The following is a 19,176-nucleotide window of genomic DNA, read 5'->3' as shown; positions in this document are numbered from 1 at the left end:
ACACACAGACTCACACGTTGAAAACTATACCAGCCACACGCTGTCACAGCTGGTAATAAATATAGTGAATTTGACACCTCATCAGAGCAGCCATTTTTAACATCAACTCTCTGCCCGCTTCTAGAAAAAGAACTTAACAACCCCCGAACTGGAGCGTTGCATAACCTTAACTTGTAAGAAGCCCTAAGGTGCAGGTCTTGGCATAAGACCAGTTCCCATATTGTGGGACAGGTTGGCTTCCCAAAGGACACGGCGGCAGCTGCTGGTCTTGCTCTCGGTCTGCTCCGTATTTTATCCCACTGCTTGAGTCTCTCTTGAATCAGAAGACAAGTGAGTGATAGTGAAGATAGTGAGGGGTGGGAAATCATTTCTGAGCTATGATTTTAAAGAGAAAATAAAGTACGGTGAAAATAAAGTATGGTGATGTGACAGTGTTTCAACCACCTGAATGACCATCTGTTTTATAGTTTTATGGTTGTATAGAAGTATATGCTTTATGTGTTAAAGCTGCATTCTCTCTCCTGACCACCAGGGGGCAACTCCTCTGGTTGTATAGAAGTCTACGCTTCATGTGTTAAAGCTTCGTTCTCTCTACTGACCACCAGTGGGCAACTCCTCTGGTTGGATAGAAGTATATGCTTCATGTGTTAAAGCTGCATTCTCTCTCCTGACCACCAGGGGGCAACTCCTCTGGTTGTATAGAAGTCTACGCTTCATGTGTTAAAGCTTCGTTCTCTCTACTGACCACCAGGGGGCAACTCCTCTGGTTGTATAGAAGTCTACGCTTCATGTGTTAAAGCTTCGTTCTCTCTCCTGACCACCAGGGGGCAACTCCTCTGGTTGTATAGAAGTCTACGCTTCATGTGTTAAAGCTTCGTTCTCTCTCCTGACCACCAGGGGGCGACTCCTCTGGTTGAATAGAAGTCTATGCTTCATGTGTTAAAGCTGCATTCTCTCACCTGACCACCAGGGGGCGACTCCTCTGGTTGTATAGAAGTCTATGCTTCATGTGTTAAAGCTGCATTCTCTCACCTGACCACCAGGGGGTGACTCCTCTGGTTGTATAGAAGTCTATAGAAAATTATTCTACTTCTCTCTGGATTTAGTCCCTCAGTAAACATTGTAAACATGAGTTCATGGTCGCACTCTCTAGTTTCAAGTCTTCTTCAATACAGCATGATGTTCATTTAGTAAATGATGGTCCATTTAGAATATAAAAGACCATAAAGCAGGGTGTGGTTTAAGGCGGGGCCACTATGTGATTGACAGGTCACTCCTCCGCAGTTCTAATATGGTCACTTCCAGTCCCTGTTTGCTGTAACCAAGATGGCGACGACCCAAATCCCAAACTCGAGTCTTCAAAGCGTCAATCTACAAGCCAATGGGTGACGTCAACTTCCTATATACAGACTGTTTTCATCTCCTTGTGGGAACATCGCCTTATGCAGAAACACACCGTACAACTTGATCCTGCTTTAATTCTCTCTCTATAAATGAATGGGGTGAATAGGGACACGTCAGATTTACTCGTGTAATGGGAGCCCAGGTAAAAACTAAGGCATGCAAATCAGTTAGTAAGCGCATCAACTGCTCCGCAGGTTTTAATTCATTCGAAACCATAAGAACAAGCAACCGAAACAAAAGGATTCAAAGCCACCTTTGTCCCCCTTTCACCAAAGGATGGCGGTTTATTGTCCTCTATACTTCTCCCTGAAATCTGAATCACGCTCACATTACAGAAAGACATTTCAATCTCTGAGGGCCCAATTAATATTCAATGCAAATATTACTATCTGGTATCATAGCAACAAGGGCCAGTGTGCGTCCGTCGGTTGAGTTTTTTGTTTTTGCAGGGAAAGAATGAGAGTGGTGAGAGGGAGGGAGTGATCGCTCTCACACACACACACACACACACACCGAGGTACAGCACTCAGAGCCCTGAAAATTAAATATAGCTACAACGCTTCCAGCGCACACCGTGAGTGCGTGACAGACTTATGAGCTAATTAAAGGATTTGCGGCATTGCTTCTAAGCACATCTCTGAGCATGTGAGTGCTCATGAGCCACCATTCATTGTTTTGTCGAGGTGTCTTTCTAAACAGTCGAGGCTTGTGTTCAAGTCAAACTTTTGGAAAATGTGAAACGCTAGAGCGGCGCTATTTTTTTAATGAGTAAGACTTCTTTTGGAGGGGAACGTGTTTGAGACGGCCCCATTAAACAGGTGTTTGCTGTACTGTGCAGGCTCTTTTGGAATATGAATTGTCTCTGCTGGTTTAGGATCAAAAAGACATAGGCTTATATTACTGCTGTATGGGTATTGAGTAGTTACAGAAGGTCTGACACCCAGGCCAGGATGAAGTGACTAAGCATTTCTGTTCGTGAAAATGAAGATGATTGATTAAACCATGCACTCGCCTTAAAAATCAAAGAAAACCTTTTATTAATCAGAGCACTCGCATGAGGACGTAGCACCAGCTAAATATCTAATCACAATTTATGAACATTTATGAACAGGGCTCGTTGAAAGTGTGAAACCGCATCAGATAGATAACGGCAAGCGCCGCCGTCCGGGGCTCCAAAACAACAATGCATATGATGGTTTTAATGTCATGGGGGACGGTGACCAATATCGTTGGGATCATTTAAAGTATATGTTTTGAGTAAAACACAGATACAGTCCAGGCTTTTATTAAAACAAAATATTACATGAAATTACCCGGGTCGTCACCAATCAAATGCAAAATGTAATTTCCGGCACCATCAGCTTTTGCCTAAAGAGTTCATTTAAACGCGGTGACCCAAGAAGGAGAAAATGACTTTCTCTCTCTTCTCCCGTGCTCTCTCACCCCAATACAAGGAGCGATAAACACAGAGATGCTTGCTTGGCCCTTCAGAGCCTCAATCTATTTGACCTCCTATTGTGTCTCTGAATACGACGTTAGCTGGTCCCCTCTTTGCAGCTGTGCATATCCAATACAATCTCCAGTCGTTTGCTCAAGCAAATGTATAAAAGGAGACGTGAAGAAGGTGGCGTGAGGTGTTCAGGTGTGCTCGTCCCGTTCTTTTTCTTTGAATGCTTTCATGAAGGGACTTCTGCATCATGGCAGCAAGACAGAAAAAACATGTTGTGAATCTAGAACATATGCCATACATATCAATGTATGGCATATGTTCTAGATTCACAACTTAGGCCGATCCCACTGGCTCATTAAAAACGACCATAAACTCAGAGTTACCTAGCTATCTACTGCCTTAGATTTATGTTTATATGCGATATCAAATTGCCCGTAGGTTCTCTATACTCAGTGTCATTGGTCACCAAAAACAGTTTTTATGGAATAACAAGACTGTAATCTCGTTCTTATTGCTCTGTTCACTGTCAGGGAAAGGGAGATTCTTTCGCTTCCGTTTCCCGGCCATACCTCTCCTGGGCATCAGCAAGCAGTCGCTGCCCCAGGAAGACCCCGACGCCGTCATGGTGGACTCGCCTCGCCACAGCGATGGTTCGGTGGCGACGCGCGACTACCAACTCCCCACCACCCGCGAGAGCTGTAGCCCGTCCTACGCCAATGACACCCGCGCCCTCATCGGCCCCAGCCATTGCTCCACCCCCGTGTCCGGGCCCTTGGACCACTCGTCGCCCAAGGGCCCCTGGGATCGGACGTACCCGGACCAGACCATCACCCAGACCCACCACCGGAGCAAGGAGGACACGATCATTGCAGCGCCGTCAATCCCAGGCCTCACTCCAACCGCCTCCAGAGAGAGCGTGTGCAGTATTCGCAGAGCCTCCTCCGTGCATGACATCCAAGGCTTCGGGACCAACTCCAAGATGGCGTTCAGGGACAGACACGCCAGTGAAGGTAGGAATCACCTGCTCTCCAGTGCCCTTAATGTAAGCTGATTTTTTAACAATAGTGCAGAGCATGACACTAAAAGGTTGTTTGTACAAAGTCTCTCTGAGCTCACCACAAATATCGGATGAACACATATGCATTAAAGGACTTTGACATCAGAACTTGAGATAATTGACCCATTCCTAAGCCCCGCCCCCCGCAGCCACCCTATTAAGCTGTCAGTATCCCACACTGTCAATAACTTTACTCACTGAATACATCTGATGTGATTTTGAAAAAGCTATTTGAGAGAAGCCGACAGATGGGTCTACGATACGAGTTAGTAGGATGTGAAACTGATTAGATGAACGTTAAAGTCGACCGATCACAGTGTCAAAGTGAACCACCACATCACCTGGTGTTCAACAGAAGACATCAGATACCAACATTCATTAACAGTGTTCCTGTAAATCCGGGTACGTCTTTATACAAAAGCAACATGCAGTATACGTTCAGTAGCTTAGAAGTGCTAAAGCTACTTATATTATGCTAACATGCTCTGCTAACGTTAGCTCCACAGGTTTTTACGTAGAAATCCAACCTCCGGGTAACAAGCATGACTACACCAGAGTAACGGTTTACCAGAGCTGGATAGTTGTTGTGCTTATTGATGTTGATGGTATGCTATGATTGGCCAGTCTGCGTTTGAGGTCGGGACATAGCCATGGGTCAACTGTGATGTACTCGCAGACGGAGGGGATCTTTAACTAAATGAATAAAGGATATTTTTCCCCCTTGACGGTGCGTGGTTGGTGCCCGCTGCTACTTCCCCAGTGAATTCTAATGTTGTATTTCATAATAAGTGACTTATGAAGGAATTTAACAGTGACAACATTAACTATAATTTTCAATGTTATTAATTGCCAAATTTACTGCGGGCCCGAAATAGGAGATTGGAGATGTGGCGTCTCTTAATCATTATTACAGTGTGTCACCATCTACATTGTGTGCTATTGATCTCCCCTTGAGACTCATTAGCTTTTTGGCCTTCATTTGGATGAGGGGTAAAAGTGGCCCAGACTGGCCGTTTCCTCCAGGCCAATTAGTCTACTCCCCCCCCTCCCTTATCTATAATCCACATCCAGTGGCTGACACAGTAATACGTCCACGTCACAGTAATGAATTGTTCATGGGAACAGAAGCGGGGGTTTGATGCCAGCCCCCATTTATCATCATAGACACACCCAAAAAAAATCCTCTTTCACCCTTTTTTCTTTTTTTCCCCCTCCTACTGCCGTGTTGCTGCTATCACAGACAATGGGCGCAACATGAAAGGTAACAAATGGCAGCCCCGCTGCATCTCGAGCTGTTAGACTTCAGCACGTCTACCGGAGAACCTTCACAGCACAAAAGCCTGCTTGCTGCATGAGATTCCCCCACGCAGATGAGGTTTATGTCGAATGCAAATTCCCTGGCGGACCGTGTTTGTAAGCTCTCGTCCCGGAGCCTGGAAACACTGGCACGGCACTAAATGACTCGGTCTCGGTGCACATGACCTGCTGATCCCGAGCCAGTCGGCCGGGGGAAGACTCGGCTTAAAAAAAAAATAAAACACCAAAACACCACAATGACCTCTGCACGCGCTTGCATGAAGCAACACATTACGTCTTTCTGCTTTATTTGTTCATTGAAGAAAATCAATGAAGCTTTACAAGATGATACATCCCACTGTCTGCGACCTCTGGTTCCTTGTTGCCATGATTTGTTAGTGGATGAAGAGAAAACAGTTTCCATTTGAATTCTTTCAAATGGAAACTTGCCACTATAATGTGATTTCTTTTTTTAAGTCAAGTTTGTACCCATGACGACTGACCCTGATCCAGCCACCCCTCTATATTCCCACTTTACCCCGTTTGTTCTCTCTCCCGGTTTGCTAGTGTCTCGTTCCTGGATGGCCGGGGGGTATGGCTTCAGCTTTTTCCCTTTTTTTTAAACTTATTTTTCATGACTGCAATGACAAATCCTCACGTGGCATGTATTGAAGCTGTGCATGCAATCCCTCATCCTCAGCTGTCTGTTTCCTTGTCCTTGACTCTCAATCACTGCACTTTACTTTGTGAAAAGATTGTGTAACAGCCCTTTGCTGGCTCACAGGGCTGAATCAGCAATCCTCTCTTTTTCACTTTTTAATCGTGTGTGTGTGTGTGTGTGTGTGTGTGTGTGTGTGTGTGTGTGTGAATATGCTGTAAACTTGTAGAGAACGTTGTGTGGTATGAGGAGTAAACATTTAGTTAATTCTGGGGTTGGATACCATTCACATTTGAACCCGTACCGGTCCCTTTACTCTCTCTGTAATGGCAAAAATGGAATTTCAGTGGTAAAAAAAACTGTAGTCACGGCAGAAATCCCTCATAGGATATAAAGATATTGTGTCACGTTAAAGTGAAGTTGGCCATCATTGAAGGCCGAAGACAGATATGTTATCGGGTATCTAAATTTAGCACCGATTGATTTAACAAGAATCGGTACTGTCTGTAGTACCGAGTTCGGTACCCAACCTTTGTTAATTCAACACACCTCATCAGATAGATTTTTGACTGACTGTGTGAAGTGTCATTCTTCTCTTTGGCCCACAGTGTTCATTATCTTATAAGGAGAAACTTTGGAAGGCCTGTTCTACCTAGATGGCTCAGAGGGTGTCGGGTTTATCTGTCGGTATCTGTTGTATTCTGCGTGTTGTGTTGTCGTTGAACTTACTCCAAAAGTAAGGGCCACCCCATGCTCACTTCCCATGTCACCAGTCACGAGAGAATGCGACCGTTCTCTGACGTCTCCGTGATTCAGAACGCCTATATATCGACAGTTGCCTAAAGACATGGCGGCTTTTACCGACGCCGTCCTCCCTTTGTCGCTCTCTCCCTCTCTCTCTTAGGGCCACTCAGCCAGATCAGATCCAGCCTGCTGGGCTCCACCTCCGACTCCAACCTAAACAAGTACAGCACCATCAACAAGATCCCCCTCATCACGCTTAACTTCTCTGAGGCCAACAATGAGAAGAAGTGCCCCTCCCCTCCATCCTCTGAGAAAACCCTCATCGCCCCGAAGGTCAAGGACCGCACGCACAATGTCACCGACAAGGTCACGCAGGTAAGGCGCTCACCGGGCAAGGCTCTCCTCAGGAGTGAGAAGTTGAGACTGCGAATGGCCTTGAATGTCTCCAGTCATATGGAAAGTTCTGCTAGCAAGAGCTAAAGCCCAGGCCCGATCCCTGTTATGCTCAGTGTGATGCTCTGGTTTTAAGGCCTGTATGTCTATTTGTTTCATAGGATTGGAATATTCTCAGAATCCGCTCTGATCACAAGTCATATCAATCAGCTGATTAGGCCCAACATGTTGGACCCTCTAAATCCTTTAGTCCTTACCTCTGTGTTACAGTTGCACATAGTTTTCTGATGTTATATGTTTTAAATAATGACTATGAATTTTTTCTTAAGGACTTGTCAGTACTCAAACCTAGTTTGGCATTTATGTACTGCAACATTTTTTCCAATCCATATAATGTAGTCATCCTAATTTTCCATATTTTGATTAAGCTATTTTGGTCCATTTATTTCTTTCCTTGTTGAAGGTTTTTTTGGGGGGGGTTGTGAAGGATGAGCTGTCGGCCATAAGGAGTCACAGGTGGAATTTCAGAAGAAGAGTTTTATTTACCATTTACAAGATATGTGGCACAGTTCTTGGCCTATAATTATAATAATATATATTATATATATTTAAGATCAGCAAAGATGGAGTCAGCAATTATGCAGAGATGATGTCGATGAGCTGGAATAGTGTTGTGTGTCTCTTTGTTTGTGAACAACAGATGGAAACAAGCGTAATGCCAACAACACTAAATATACTCCGACTATCATGAAACTAAATCGCTGATGTATGTGCATCAACAGTAAATCTGTCTTGATCAAATTATGTACCATGTTAAAATCCCCATAGAACATTACAAATGTAATTTTCCCCTTTTCTTTTTAATTGAATGCGCGAATTTTAGTAGCTTCCATCCCTTGGTCTGTATGAACAGCGTGGGATAAAATATCTTACCCAACCGTCTATTAATACATTATTGTTCTGAACAATAAAGAACGGCAGTAGACATGTATAGTCGATTTGTATTATTAATTCATACCACCAGTCCCTTGTTGATGGTCTAAGGTTGTGCAGACTGGATATATATATATATATATATATAATTTACTATCCCCACAAATCACACCGTCACAGATTGAGCACCCGCCACGCCTCAGGGAGATTAGTTGAACTTCAAGGGGTTTGATACGTCCAACCCAGAGGTGTCCATCACTTAATCAGGGATTCTCCTACCGTCTGGTAGGAGAATCCCTGATTAAGTGATGGAGTGATGGAGAAGCCGTCTGGCTTCTAGAGCTCAGGCCGCACGTCTAGAGTTACCGACGGGGTTAGAGGTCATTCTCACCACCGAGTAGACCGTGACTGTAACTCACTGTATTCCCAGGCTGCCCCCAAAACCACCGATCAGGTCTCAGATTAGCATTTTGCCCATTAAAGGTGGAACGGATAGAGGGCGCAAAAGTTTAAACTTCAGCTGAAGGCCGGAGACTGAAGCAAGAGCCACAGAAGACCTCACTGACCTCCACATTCAGCATTAAAGTCAGCGTGAGAGCGGCCAGGCCTGTTAACAGCTTTTAATGGCATTTTGTGACGTGTCAAACCAGAGGACCTGAGAACCATATGCTGTGCGACTTGTCTGTGTACACACAACACATTAGTAGTACCGGTATTATACCCCCCCCCCCCTCCTGCTCCTGCTCCTTCTACAACTAGTCACACAGGTCTACGTTCTGCATATACTGCATGCTGTTGAAATAATCATAGAAACAAATGGAGAAATAAGCCCCGTGGGGATCGCGATGGATCTCCATCTTTCCACAGTTCTGGGTCAGTAAACCATTCTCTAGACGCCCGACTGTGAGCAGCACACAGAGCAGATGTCTCGAAAACCAGCTCCGGACTCATGCGAGTTAATTGGAAGCCACGATGGAGGCGCCTGAGCAGACTGGTTCTTCCCTGGTTCTCCTCCACGGGCAGATGGAGGCTTCGCCCAGGAAGCCTGGCCAGCTAAAAAAGACCGCTCACACGCTGTGAACGTGTCAGTGCACACACACACACACACACACACACTCACACACAATCGGAAACCTGGTTGTTGAAGATCCACCTGCCCTCTGCTGGGTTAGGGCTGAATGATTGGTTTTAAATCATAATATCAGGGTTAATCCTAAACAAATGTTTTAAAGGGTTAATGATAACAGATGCATGAAACAACACTCCTCTCCTATAAATGATTTTAAAAAAAGACTAAAAAAGAAAGCTAATGGTGCGTTCACACCAAACGCAGTTTACTCCCCAGACAAGTTGTGTTCATTCGCGTCTTTCGCAACCATTTGCGAAAAGGGGGCGTGGCTTATCTCCGTGGCTTATAATTTCCGCCATCCACCACGGAAGAAATAACCACTAGTTCTGCTTTATACTTGTTGTCGACATCCCATAAACGTCAGAACATCTAACGCCCTGGTGTTTGGGTTTATAACATCACCCGTAGGCTCACACAGCTCGGGGAATTTCACCGACTCCGTCTCGATAACTTCCGCTTACAGCGCTACTAGAGTAACAGCAGCCAGGCGGGCGGAGCATCTCAACGCTGATTGGCTAAGTTTAGCCAAAGTTGAAATATTTCAACTCGCCATTCGCGTCCATCCGGCGAAATTCGCAACCATTCGCGTCTGAGTATTGACTTTGCATGGGATCTACTCGCCCCATAACGCTCATTTGCATTTTGTTTGAAGCCGGGATCTTTATTTAGCCCGAGCTGTTCTCCTGCCAACCGACCGGCTCCTCCCAGGCTTGGCCGATGGGCGATGTATCCATCGTGGTCACCATCCTGTTTGTGTTATGCTTATATTATTTATTTATGCATGGAAGTGTATCATGCTGTGTTTGTTTGAAATCTGTCGTCTCTTTTTCTGTGTTTTTTTGTTTTTTACAACTTTTTGCCGTATGTTGTACGTTTTTATGTTGTGTAACGTTTACACTGCCATCAGGAACCCCTTGTAAAAAAGATTCTAAATCTCAATGGGATTATCGTGGCTAAATAAAAACATAGAATAGTAAAAATGTGCAAGCTCCTTCGTATGCTTGTTTTATAATTCTTTCTTGCTCATTTCCAACACAAATCCAATTTCGGGATACAGAAATCTAAGCATTCGGAAGTCGTCGGCAATTCCACATTGAGCTGTGAGCTGTGATGAAACCTGCTTTTAATGAAGCGGCAGCCTGGTGAATAATACAAGACATTTCTGTCCTTTTGCTGTCTGATCAATTCCAAAGGTCATCCCATACTGCGTTTGACCCTCCACTCCGCACAGAGGGCTGGAGTTTCTAATAACCAATTCAATTGCTAGGGCTTCAGTCTTTTAGTTTGATGTGCTCCTCTGTCACAGGGGTCGTGAAGGTCAGTGGGGCAGAGAACCGGGTTCAAGCAATAAGAGTCTTCTCTTGTTTCATTCTCTCGCTCACTGACACAGTAATTGTCTACCAGCTTGTGTACCACAGCATTCCTCCGTAGAGCTACTGGGCCCTGGAAGTCAGACACAAGTCATTGAGACTCCCAAATGGTCCATGACGCTGCTGTAATATTGATGTTAAAAGCTATTCAGGTATGTATGGTAACTGTAATAACAGAGATGAGGATCTCCAGGCTCGCTAGAGTGGATCACAGCTCTGCCCTGGAGGCGAAACACTGTTAGGGTTTTATTGCCGACCGTTGTTTTGTCCATGCAGATTATTTGTTTAATTTAATTCTGGTTAAATTGCTAAATTATAGACAATATACCTGATATTTATGTTGCACTGGTGATCACGATAAATGTACGTCTTATTTTATCTTAATATCATTATTATCATAGGATTATATGTATTGGTCATGTTATTGTAAAAAAGCTTCTTTTTTTTCCATCCTTCATTTAACACATGAATGATTTATTTTTGGAGGTGGGGGGGATTCATGCCTCAAGGAATCTGCTCATGCCAGGTTTTATTTCTGTTAGCAGATTAGGTTCAAGTGCATTCGGATTGTACAGTATGTACAGTCAATTTAACTTGACCTCATCCCAAGTCATATGTCAAAATGCAACTCCACATACCAGCACGCACACCAATGGCTCAGAAATGCAAATGCATGCTGGCTTGTATTAAACTGCATTAACATTTAGATAAATTAACCACAAGGCATGTTTAAGATTTTTCATTGTAGCCTCGTCTACATGCAGAAACACTGTACATGAAACTAGTGTTTTACTACCTTCAAGGGGTCTTCAGTGATTCAGTATGGCACTTTCGCCAAAATCAAATGAGCAAGAGCTGAGATATTATGAATTATTACAAAAACACTGCATCCTCCATTTCCAATAATGCAACGTAAAAGCATCTTTTCCTCCACCTTCCCTGCCTTGTTAATGCCCAAAAAGGTCACCCCCCCCCTTCCCCACCCCTCCAGTGTCATGCTCTCTACACACAAAAAAAATTAGCTTATGCCATTTTTGGAAATGATGCAACTCGGGATGAGTAAACGCTGATCTTCATGCACTGAATTTGGGCCTCTGCACTGTATAAATATAGAAATGATTTAGTTTGAATGCAGAGCAGATGGGTCAGGGACATAGGTTAAAAGTACAACAAGAGAACATTTTCTATTTGGGGAGTAATATTCAGATCTAATATTTCTAGATTAAAGTGGTACATTCACGAGATAAAAACAAACTTGGATGATGAGATTATAGTGGTAATTACTATAACCCCCCACAGGTTCTCTCTCTGGGTGCAGACGTGCTGCCCGAGTATAAGCTCCAAACCCCGCGCATGGACAAGTGGACCATTCTCCACTACAGTCCCTTCAAAGCCGTGTGGGACTGGCTTATCCTGCTGCTGGTCATCTACACGGCCATCTTCACGCCCTACTCCGCCGCCTTCCTCCTCAACGACATCGAGGAGCAGAGGAGGCGGGAGTGCGGCTACTCCTGCTCTCCCCTCAACGTGGTGGATCTGATCGTGGACATCATGTTCATCGTGGACATCCTCATAAACTTCAGGACCACGTACGTCAACACCAACGAGGAGGTGGTCAGCCACCCGGCCAAGATCGCCATCCACTACTTTAAAGGCTGGTTCCTCATCGACATGGTGGCCGCCATCCCATTCGACCTGCTCATCTTCGGCTCGGGATCCGATGAGGTGAGGGGGGGTCATCAGGCCCAGAGTCTTCCTCAGAGGAAGCTTTTCTTTTTTTATATATCTATTTTTAACGAGGAATTTTCATTTTGTGTTCATTTTGGCGGTCCCGCAGGTTCCCTTCAGAAAACCTCTTAACTGGTTGGTTTTTATAAATGTTTGACATTGTTGAAATATGTGTATTTGTAAATGGGGGGGGGAAAACCTTCTGAAACTCTGAGTATTTGCAAAGTAACTGAGATTTAACCCGTGACAAGTGATTAGAGACATGATACATTCCTGCGGTGTATGAATGGGTATGAATATGAGTTAGTCCTGATGGGCAGGTGGCACCTTGCATGGTAGCCCCTCCCATCAATGTATGAAGGAATGTGAATGGGTGAATGATGACAAAAAGAGATGTACAATTACAGTCCATTTACCCCTGAGCCACAGTTGCCACTGTATACCAGTATTAAACTGTGGATCATTATCATCTGCTCCAGTTGGAGGCTACACATAGTAAAGATATAGTGCTTTTAGATGGCTGTAATGAGTCTCCAGAGTGCAGGAAAGAAGAGCGGTCATCCACCAATCAGAGGGTTGGTGATGAGCAAGGTGGCCGTGCGTGGGTGCGTGCGTGCGTGCGAGCGAGAGAGTGAGTACATCATGCATCTTTATTCTGTCATCAATGCCAGCATAGGAATACAGCTTTTGGAAAAAGGTAGAATGAAAATGAGTTTGAATGTGTTTCTGTGATTTGTAGGGAGGTTTGTACCAAAATATTATGGAACACCAAAGTGCCAAAATGAAACCCCTTTCATGTTTGATACAGAACTCTTTCCAACGCAGTCCGAAAGGGTTTCTTCCCTTTGTTGTGGGACAGGTGACTTTGTCTACATGCATCTGATATTACTTTTATGAGAAGAGCATAAACGTTTCCCCCTTTCAAAAGCTTGAGCCCCTCGCCGTCACTCCAGCGGCCGTGTTCTGTTTCTGAAGCCGTTCCGACCACTAAAGCGATCTGACGCCCGGCTGTCACATCTGCTTCCCTCCGCTCTCTTTTCAGCGGAGCCCGCCTGGAGGACCCCCAGGCGATCCCAATCAGGTCAAAAGGTCTCCGCCTCACTCACCGCTCTGCCTGCAAGGAACCGTTTTGCTTGTGTGTGTCTGAGGGAGATGGTTGAGCAAGTTATCTAATGCTCAGAGAGAGCAGTTTAGAGAGTGCAGTATGTTTTGTATTTAGAACCTGCACACACACACACACACACACACACACACACACACACACACACACAAAGAAAACATCCTAGGACGATGTGTGTGTTGAGGGCGAGGGCCTAATTACCGGTAGGTGTGTGTTCATGTGGGGGGGGGCTCGAGGCTGGCAGTGAGTGGCAGGTGCAGAACACGGAGCGGACAGCTGAGCGACGGCGTGGCACGATGCATGTCCCCGTTACACGGCTAGATGACAGAGTGTGTGTTCCCGTCACACGGCTAGATGACAGTGTGTGTTCCTGTTGCAGCTTGTGTCAAAAGCACACAGCGACGGGACGAGAGGAGCGACAGGAGATGGTATTTTTAGCTCCTCCGATCACCAACAGCAACTGAAAATAACACGTCCATGTACAGTTTTAGCTCTCGCCTTTAAGGTGCGTTATTTTAGCTATTTGTGCGGAGACTATTTTTAGATGCAATCCCGTGCGCCGTAGTTGCCTGGAAACCATCTCCGAAAATACGGACAAGATTCCTTTTTTTTGTGGCTGATTTCATTAGAAACATGGCAGGTTGAAACCTCGCGTGAGAGACTTCAGCTCTGCAGGCTGCCCAATGGAAATGTTCTGGTGTCAAATTTACATACAGGAGTCATCTGAGCTCCCTCCATCATTTTCATAACGATGTCCATTTGCCTATTATGTCCATGTGCACTTGTGCTTAGGTTCCACATTTGAGGTCATTGCAAATTACGGCGGTTTAGTGTGAAAATGTGCTCTTAACCAGAATGTAAATATAATTTTCGTGTGGAGTTGAATTAACATGCATGTTGATGCAAATTAACATCAAAGACTTCTTCCCCAACATGGCTTCTTTGAAATGAGTCCATGTGTTGGTTCAGTTGTCCTTAACATTGAGTCACAAATTAACATACACTTTAGTCCACATGTGTCGGGCTGTTATTTGTTGTCAATGAGGCAGTTCCACAAAGTTGACCATGTCGATGATTAGTATTATTATATATATATTTTCCATAGTATTACATTAACTTTCTGAGATCAAAGTGCAGCTCATTAATGGCAGATTTTCAATAGATATTATCATGCAAATTATCCAAGCTTTGTTTAATTAATGATTAAAGCAGACTGTACAGAAACTGCCGCTCCATTATGCTGCTGAGGAGGGAGGAGAGAGGGGAGAGGGGAGAGGGGAGAGGGGAGAGGAGGAGGAGGAGGGAGTTCATTGTAACCAGCAGCCACCTCAAGGACACTTTAGTCCTGCTGGAGTGGTGCAGACGGTCCGAACAGACACAGACGGGTTTTAAAGTATTCACTCCTCGTTGGGCCCAGTTAGTTGTTTCCTTGTGAGATTAGATGAATAAACTACACCCTGGTGTATTTAAGCAGAAACCCACAGAGGACAATGGCCAAGCCTGCAGTCCCCCTCTGCCCGACAGCCTCTCCCAGATCATTGCTTTGGTTTCATGCCGTTGGTTCAGTCTTGCTGCTCTCATCAGCATCTTTTTCTGCTGCAGCAGTGAAAATGCACCGTCCCCATTAACCACACAGACACCAGCTGGTAGACATAGTGGGAGCATTTATGGATGTCGGGGACCAAAATGGATCTGAAAGCATGCATTCATACATCGCCTGGACACAAACACGACCCCATCAACTTAAAAAGTCTGCTGTGGTAACAGTTTCCAATTATCTCAATGTTGTTTCTTGTTATTAAAAGTTACGGTTCAGATTCAGACATGATGTAGTATTCCTTTATTCAATTAAATTCAGTTTATTTTGTATAGCCCAATATCACAAATTACAAATTTTCCTCAGAGGGCTTTACAATCTGTACACATACGACATCCCTGTCCCAGGACCAGCATTTTCCAAAGTTACATAAACACATTACATGAATATGACAATGTATGAATGGACCTCCACAATCCATGAAACAGAAGGAGGTAGAGAGGAGGGGGGGTGGGGCGCATCAGCAGGGCCAACGCGGGAGGCCGGCTCACCAGGCATCAGACACCTCCAGGTCCAATAGACCCTATGAGACGTGAAGTCACAACGACTCCAGGGAGGAAGCAGAGTTAATAAGGTGCAATGGAGAGATGTAAATTCATCCATAAGGAGAGAGAGAAGAGGAAATAGGTGCTCAGTGTATCCTAAAACATCGTACAGCAGCCTATAAGCCTATAGCAGCATATCAAGGGGCTCGACCAGGGCAAACCTGATTCAGCCCTAACTATAAGCACTATCAAACAGGAAAGTCTTAAGTCTACTCTTAAATGAGGTGACTGTGTCTGCCTCCCGGACTGAAAGTGGAAGCTGGTTCCATAAAAGAGGAGCTTGATAACTGAAGGCTCTTGCTCCCATCCTACTTTTTAGGACTCTAGGAACCACAAGTAGCCCCGCATTTAGTGAGCGCAGCTCTCTAGTGGGGCAATATGGTACTACAAGCTCCTTAAGATATGATGGTGCATCACCAATCAAGGCTTTGTAGGTGAGGAGAAGAATTTTAAATGTGATTCTTGATTTTATAGAGAGCCAGTGCAGAGCAGCTAATACAGGAGTAATGTGATCTCTTTTCTTAGTTTTTGTGAGTACACGAGCTGCAGCATTCTGGATCAACTGGAGGGACTTAAGAGACTTATTAGAGCAGCCTGATAATAAGGAGTTGCAGTAATCTAGTCTGGAAGTAACAAACGCGTGAACCAGCTTTTCTGCATCCTTTTGGGACAAGATGTGCCTGATTTTTGAAATGTTACGTAGATGAAAAAATGCAATCCTTGAGATTTGCTTAACGTGGGAGTTTAAGGACAAATCTCGGTCAAAGATAACGCAGAGATTCTTTACAGTGGTGTTGGATGCCAGGGCAATGCCATCTACAGAAACCACATCACCAGATAATTGATCTCTGAGATGTAAAATAACTTTTTGTCTGAGTTTAACATCAGGAAGTTGCAGGTCATCCATGTTTTTATGTCTTTAAGACATTCTTGAATTTTAGCGAGCTGGTTGGTCTCCTCTGGTTTGATCGATAGATATAATTGAGTATCATCTGCATAGCAATGAAAGTTTATGGAGTGTTTCCTGATAATGTTGCCCAAAGGAAGCATATATAAGGTAAATAAAATTGGTCCAAGCACAGAACCTTGTGGAACTCCGTGATTAACGTTGGTGGTCATTGAGGCTTCATTGTTTACAAATACAAATTGAGATCGATCTGATAAATAGGATTTAAACCAACTTAGTGCGGTACTTTTAATGCCAATCGACTGATCCAGTCTCTGTAATAGGATGTCATGATCAATGGTGTCGAACGCTGCACTAAGGTCTAACAAAACAAGTAGAGAGATGAGTCCTTTATCTGATGCAATTAGGAGGTCATTTGTAATTTTCACCAGTGCTGTCTCTGTGATGTGGTGTTTTCTAAATCCTGACTGAAACTCCTCAAATAAACTATTCTGATGTAGAAAGTCACACAATTGATTTGCGACTACTTTCTCAAGGATCTTAGAGAGGAAGGGAAGGTTATAAAACTCCTTTATTAGGAATTTTATATACAAAATCCTTTAATGTTCGAGTGAGGGTTATCGTAATTGCAGTTGGTGTTTTAAAGTGGCCGGTCCAGTCTGTGGAGCCATAGTGGCAGATGTTTTATACAGCTGGTTGCTAACGGCAGCTTTGGCCCCAAACGCCTCCGACTTACTGTAAGCCCAGAGTTTAATCAACCGCTCCGATCACACGCCGCGTGCTGCGTCATCGGACCGAGTCAGAACTAAGGCGGCGCTGGATCATTCAGAGCTCGTCCGTTCCAACGTGTGATTCATTCACTGCCCGCTCTGTCAGTGAAAGGGGGCCCCGCCGGCCGTGAATGATGACGGTGATTTAGGGCTGAGATTGGGACGACGGAGGCTCCTTAATGGACCCATCAGAAGCAGCTACAGCGCGCTTCCTCACAGTGATGGAGACGCACTTAACCTCCATGAATCATCTTCAAAATAAAAGATAAAAATCCACTGGCCCCGTTCCCGCTTTTAAATAGTCCATGTTTTGTTCCCTCTCACCTGTGCATGAGGCCTAACACGTATAACACAAATATTGCGGGAGGCTGCCGGTAATGATTTGTCAGGCAGGATGGGACCTATGAGCATTCTCACTTATTGTGCTTACGGATTGCACGACACTGATAGATCGGGGCTTGTGTCGTGTCCCCCTCCCTCCCATGGTCTGCATACTAATTTAGTCTGTCTAGATATATGTTATTTAACTTGAACCAGGGAGAGGCAAGTCTGTTTTAGATTTGTAACGCAGGAGTGGGCAACATTTTTATTTGATTTTGGGCCACATTCAATTCAATTCAGTTCATTTTGTATAGTCCAAAATCACAAATTACAAATTTGCTTTACAATCTGTACACATACGACATCCCTGTCCCAGGACCTCACATACAGAAAAATATCAGCAGTCAAAAGCTAAACAATAGTACGTGCGTAGTTCTTCTAGAAAATCTGTGTTTCTGTACCTGAAAATGCCATATATATATATATGACGTTGTCACCAAGATAACTAGGCAGCACTAGTCCACTAGCCCACATATTACAAAAATAATTTCTGTATCTGCAGCGCTGAAATATGATTATGAATACAATACTTTTTAACTTCACACACTGTATGGCCTTAATATATTATGATTGTGTCAAGTTGTGAAATGATAAAGATTAAAAATATATCGTTTGTTGTTTGATCACGGTTTACACGGTAATGCACTTTTGATTTCTTTAAATTAATTTGACCAATATATTTCTGTGCTACTTTTTAGTTTTAAGATAACTGCATGACCACTTATTTTCCAATATAATGTCCACTCTGGACTGAGTCGTCTGGGTAGAAGCAGGAAGCAGAACATGTCCACGAGGCCTGATGGACTGTGATTGGCTCCAGGTCCCAGATTCACTAGCCAATATGTTGACGGGAGGGGGAAGATCTATTTGACTCTAAATGGACCATAATTTACAAAATGAACATGTTGTATTGAAGAAGACTTGAAACTAGAGACTGAGACCATAAATTCATGTTTACAATATTTACCTTGTGATAAATCAAGAGAGAAGTCAGAAGTCATTTCCTCAGACTTCTATACAACCAGAGAAGTCGCCCCCTAATGGTCAGTAGAGAGAATGCAAGTTTCAAGACACTTGTACATTTTCTTCACTTTTCAGACCTGGAGGTTTCCTCTTGGCTAAATCCTGTGTATGTGTTTTTGCCCTTAGACCACCACTCTGATCGGTCTGCTGAAGACTGCCCGTCTGCTCCGGCTGGTACGAGTCGCCCGTAAGCTGGACCGGTATTCAGAGTACGGCGCTGCCGTCCTCATGCTGCTCATGTGCATCTTTGCCCTTATCGCCCATTGGCTGGCCTGCATCTGGTACGCCATCGGCAACGTGGAGAAGCCTTACCTGGAGCATAAGATTGGCTGGCTGGACAACCTGGGGGTGTCAATCGGTGATCCAATTTGTTTTTCGTTCTATTTTTAAACGGTTTTAAGAAAATACAATTTGCTAGTTTTGTATGTACTTCATTTCCATATTTGTATTCATTATAGGAAAGAAGTACAACTACAGCGACCCCAGCTCGGGCCCTTCCATCAAGGACAAATACGTCACAGCACTCTACTTCACCTTCAGCAGTCTGACCAGCGTGGGCTTTGGGAACGTGTCCCCCAACACCAACTCTGAGAAGATCTTCTCCATCTGCGTCATGCTCATTGGATGTGAGTGACGGCTGTCTCACAGTACATGTAGTGTTATAATCCTGG

The 19,176-nt window shown here is 44.3% G+C and overlaps 1 protein-coding gene across 1 annotated transcript in view; it reads left to right on the top strand.

Moving 5' to 3' along the window:
- The window catches only part of kcnh7 (potassium channel, voltage gated eag related subfamily H, member 7), a 57,042-nt gene that overhangs the window by 24,113 nt on the left and 13,753 nt on the right, over positions 1 to 19,176 (top strand). Inside the window, exons 4-10 of the mRNA XM_034552297.1 lie at positions 3,385 to 3,864; positions 5,152 to 5,172; positions 5,775 to 5,804; positions 6,770 to 6,984; positions 11,734 to 12,159; positions 18,632 to 18,863; positions 18,964 to 19,131. Of these exons, the coding sequence (XP_034408188.1) occupies positions 3,385 to 3,864; positions 5,152 to 5,172; positions 5,775 to 5,804; positions 6,770 to 6,984; positions 11,734 to 12,159; positions 18,632 to 18,863; positions 18,964 to 19,131 (1,572 nt within the window). The remainder of the gene's footprint in view (positions 1 to 3,384; positions 3,865 to 5,151; positions 5,173 to 5,774; positions 5,805 to 6,769; positions 6,985 to 11,733; positions 12,160 to 18,631; positions 18,864 to 18,963; positions 19,132 to 19,176) is intronic.

This window comes from Cyclopterus lumpus, chromosome 2 (assembly GCF_009769545.1).
Source record: "Cyclopterus lumpus isolate fCycLum1 chromosome 2, fCycLum1.pri, whole genome shotgun sequence".
Taxonomy (NCBI): domain Eukaryota; kingdom Metazoa; phylum Chordata; class Actinopteri; order Perciformes; family Cyclopteridae; genus Cyclopterus; species Cyclopterus lumpus.
Note: the sequence above shows the minus strand (reverse complement) of the source record. Positions and strands in the feature narration are given on the sequence as shown.